The 4,510-nt window shown below is 36.1% G+C and overlaps 1 protein-coding gene across 1 annotated transcript in view; it reads right to left on the bottom strand.

Annotated features, from left to right (window-relative positions):
* The window catches only part of Tnfsf18 (TNF superfamily member 18), an 8,193-nt gene extending 4,327 nt beyond the window's left edge, over positions 1-3,866 (bottom strand). Inside the window, exon 1 of the mRNA XM_008837888.1 lies at positions 3,645-3,866. Coding sequence (XP_008836110.1) covers positions 3,645-3,866 — 222 coding nt within the window. The remainder of the gene's footprint in view (positions 1-3,644) is intronic.
* Positions 3,867-4,510: the final 644 nt, after the last annotated feature.

Here is a 4,510-nt window from a genome sequence, read left to right as displayed (position 1 = left end):
AGATTGGTAACTGATTATCAAGGCATGTTAAAAATGTACAGAGGTGCCATATTAAGGTTTTATCTGTCTCTTTTTGAGGAAATTTTTCAATTACAGTCCAAATTGTAAATAAAGATAAATTATCTTAGAATATAAACTTTAAGTTACTATATTACAAAATGTTAAACTAAAATTATGGAAGTAAAACAAATTTATCAAGTTATTAGGGCTTGAGATGTTGCTAAGTAGTAGAGGCACTGAGTTTGAGCACCATCACCACAAAATTTATCCTACTAAAATAGTATTTCAATTGTTTTGTTATGTTTATATCATATATTAATATGGTATATAAAATATGACATTTTAATTAAAGAAGAATGGATTTAGACTGAAAAATCTACTTAAATATTTGACTTCTTATGAATTTTCATTTTGTGTACCTGTTTTGTGTGCATAGTATCAGTACTTTTATGATATACTAATTAGTATACATATGTTGGAAATTATAAAGAAAACATTTTATTGATAAGGAAATGCGATCAAAAAGTGCAAAAAACTCAAATCTAAAAAATATAAATCACTGGATTCCATGAAGTTGGTTTTATTCTTGTAGTTATTTAATCCTTATTTGGTATTTCTTAGAAGAGTTGTCCAAATTCAATTTAAATCAGTAACTGATATGCCTATAGCAGGGTCTCCCTTAACTCCAACTTCCTCATCTATAAAATGAGGGGAAAATAGGACAGAGCTCATTGGAACTGTTGTTGGACTTACGCGTGCTGACTCTTGGGAAGGGCTTCTTCAGACACCCTATCTGAACCTGCTCAATAAATAATTAGCGATTTTGATAATGATGCTGATTAGGTTGAAGAAATGAAAAGACAATTTAAAAACCAATATTCCCAACATTTTACTAGCATTGTAAGCAGGAGAGACAAATTTAATGTATGGTTGTTACCTCTTAACTAGTTTGTAATCTTTCTAGAAAGAAATGATCGTACACATGAAACAAGTAACAACCTAAACATAAATGTCATAGATTGTATGCCAAGTATTACCATGTATTGAAGAGTATACAGAGAGCTCTAAATCCATAGACAAATGAATTGACAGAGACAGAAATCCAGAAATCCTATTTTAGGCTGTATATATGTATTTAGAATTACAGGAAACACCACTGTGTTATTTCATAATTATTGCCATAAATGAAAATCTAATTTTAAAAAATCATCAGTTTGGTTGAGGGGTTTGGTCTTTTATTGAGGAAGGGGCATGGACAGGCAAAAAATGCATATTGTTAAATGATTCTGTTAGTTTGCCTTCACGTAGTCTCATAAACAGCAATAGTATCAATATTAATCACGACCATCTACTGAGAGACTACCATGAGTCAGGCATGTCAGGAACTGTACTGCCTAATTAATCTTGAGGGAATGCTCCTTCTGCAGATGAGGAAATGAGGACACATTAAGTAACCAGCCCAAGGTCATATGACTGATAAGAGGCAAGGGCTGAGAGCCAAACCCAGCCTGTTTTATTCAAAACTCTCATTCACCCTTTCCATTCACTGAGGGAGTTTCTATTTATAATTCTGTTGATGTTACAAAGATGCATCTAAGACTTTTCAGTTTCATTTAATTTGCTCTGTTTTATTTAGGGATTAGTTGTTCTTCCAATCACTTTTAATTAAGCCTAGATTTGCTTGGTTGGCCAAAACATTCTCCAGATTTAACTCTAATCACTATAATTTATTTTGCATAAGTACAATTGTACAAATATAATTTCCTCTTCTAGAAGCATCCTTCATTTCACTGAAGGAGGGGACTTTCCTGAATATTTGGATTCTTTAGAGAAAACTTCAGTGAAGTTACTTTCATGGAGGGATGACCAAACTACTTGAATGTATACTCTATTCACCAAACACCTTCTTGAAGAAAGGGAGAAAAAATTCTCCCAAAGAAATTTCTGCTGATCTGAAAGGATCCAAGATTCCCATCTATTGCTTTTCCAGTTACCATCTAGAAGAGATTGTGGAAAAGAGAGATTGGTATGTAAAACTAAAGGGTAGAACAAAATTTTAAAAATCTTCTAAGCTCATGGGTATCTTGAGAAGGTGGAAGTGGCTACTTCATAGTGACTCACAATCTGACAGCCACTCAGATACCTCTTCTCAAGCTATTTATTTGTAGTTAATGAGGAAAGGGAAGTGCAAGCAAGCAGAAAGTGGAATACATGAGCTAATATGGCAAGCTGTTGGCTTTCCCATAGAAGCGAGGCCGACAAGCATCCTGTCCGCCCTCCAAATCCTTTCTACTTCCTTAAGTTTGGAACAAGCCCTTGGTTATCCTTAGAGAGAGAACCCTTCACTGAAAAGGAGCATGTCATTTTGGAGAGAGCATCAAGAATAAAAACTCAAAAATATGAATTAACCAAATTCCATTGTGGGAAGAGGTGCCCTCAGAAAGGCATTCCCCTCCCCCTCTTATCGTAGGTAGATGCTAATGGCACCTGTGCAACTTGCTCTTCAGAACCATTTGACTAATAGAATCTAAGGAGGTTTGTGGAAGGAAAAGGCGCTACTAAATTTAAGTTACTCCTATTCTCATTCTCTTCCTCTTCAGAAATTTAAACCTCAGAAATGCTGATAGCTTTTTGCTTTCTGTTCAACATTCATTACTTCAACATTCACATCCCAACTCTTTCTTGGTTAAAAACACACCACTTTATCCCCGCACCAAGGTTTAGAATCTTCTAAAGTACCCCAGCATGGGCTAAGTTCTGAATTATATAAGATATGATTTACTTTCTTTTGGGTCAATGTTGTGCTGTCAACAAAGAAAAACTTCTAGAAAAGAACACAATTTGTATACATCCCCAGTGTAGGTCCCATTTATGCCCACAGTTTGGACTGAAACTCAATGGGAAATTCCTGGTAGTGATCAGGGGCTTCCCAAATAGATATTTGTTCCTTTCTTCTTCCATGAAGCCTTCCTGGACCACCACAAGCCAAAGTCATTGCCTCCACTTGAGAATTCTTAAAGTCTATGTTCTACACCACTGTTAGATATTATCAAGCAGTATATTTTATAGTTAGCAGGGAATTAAATAAACATATCCACTCTTCAAATACTATTTGAGCCAGAAAGATGAAATGGCTTTCTCAAATTTGTGCAGCTGGTTATTGGGAGAACATGATCTAGAATCTAGATCTTCTTCTACCTAGTTCAGCACCATTTCCCTCCTCAAGCACACAGTCATCTCCTGTCACTTTATTCTGCCTTCCATTCTCTTTTTGTGTCTTTTCTTTAAATAAGACCACAGCTTGCCTGAAATTACTTAAGGCAAGGCACATATAGTGTTTTGTTTCTAAGAAGAAGAAAAAATAAAACCTCTACAGGCATCTGTCAGTTGCTTAATTTAAATATATAAGTTTAGCACAGGTCAACAGCTAACATTATTTTCTGATGTCTTTTGTTTCAAAACATTTAGATAAGTTTCAAAAGCCATGTCATTATAAAATTGGGATTATATTTACACTCTTGATGCTCCCAGATCTCTTTCTTCCAACTATCTCTAGCAATACTTAATGGCAGTGGTAATAATCAGACTAACAGATACATGAAGGATTGTGTAATGAGCAACTTTAGGGTCTGTTGTCTCCTTACCTTGAGTAAAGCAAAGCTGAGTCCACCAGCAATGCAAAACAGCAACAGCAGGAGCAGCAGTGCAGCCATGGAGAGGAGCCGTGGTGTCCAGAACCCCTGTGCTCCTTGAAGACTTGGCTGGCGTAAAGGAGCATCCTCCATGTGGATCAAACTCATTTCTGGAGGGATAAGAGCTGTGGAAAGCAGATATGCACAAGTGATGGGTGAGCGATGCAATGTCATGTTTTATAGCAATTAGCCGTGGGTGTGGGAGGTGGAGTTTTCCTTTGGAACACTGCTGAGCACTGACAGTCATCCTGGCACCAGGCCAAACATATGAAAGGAATGGGAGGGCTTAGAGCCAACAGAAACACAGGAGGAAAAAAAAAGTCACTACAAGGGAAGTTCAGAAGGGAAAAGTCTTTCCTGAAGCAAGAGGAAATACAGTGCGTACTTGCAGCCAGTCAGCGAGAATAGGATGTTCTACGCCCATCTAAGAGAGCCAGCCAAATAATTTCCAATTAAGAAAGTTACACTTGCAAGAAGAAATAGAGTTGGATGCTAAGTTTTAACACAGAAATACAGGGAGTTTGGGTGTTGAAGAGGCAATGTTGCATGGCTTTAAAAAATAGTCTTAATGAGGTCACCACGTTATGTACTTTGCAAGTATACCATTTTACGTATGCTACATTTTTGTCAGTTGTACCTTAATAAAGGTTTTTTAATCAAATAAATCCTAGGGTTACAAAAAATATTATTCCCTAGGTTATAGAATGTGTTTATTCTAGAGTCTTTAAAAAAAAAAAAAAAGTCTTCAAGTATGTCTCTGTATCTCAGCCTCCTCATCTGTTAAAATAAGTAACTACCTGTTTTACAAAATGCTAGCA

The sequence above is a fragment of the Nannospalax galili genome, unplaced genomic scaffold, assembly GCF_000622305.1.
Source record: "Nannospalax galili isolate Female #2095 unplaced genomic scaffold, S.galili_v1.0 scaffold1319, whole genome shotgun sequence".
NCBI lineage: Eukaryota > Metazoa > Chordata > Mammalia > Rodentia > Spalacidae > Nannospalax > Nannospalax galili.
The sequence above is the reverse complement of the archived record's forward strand: the minus strand, read 5'-3'. Positions and strand labels throughout refer to the sequence as shown.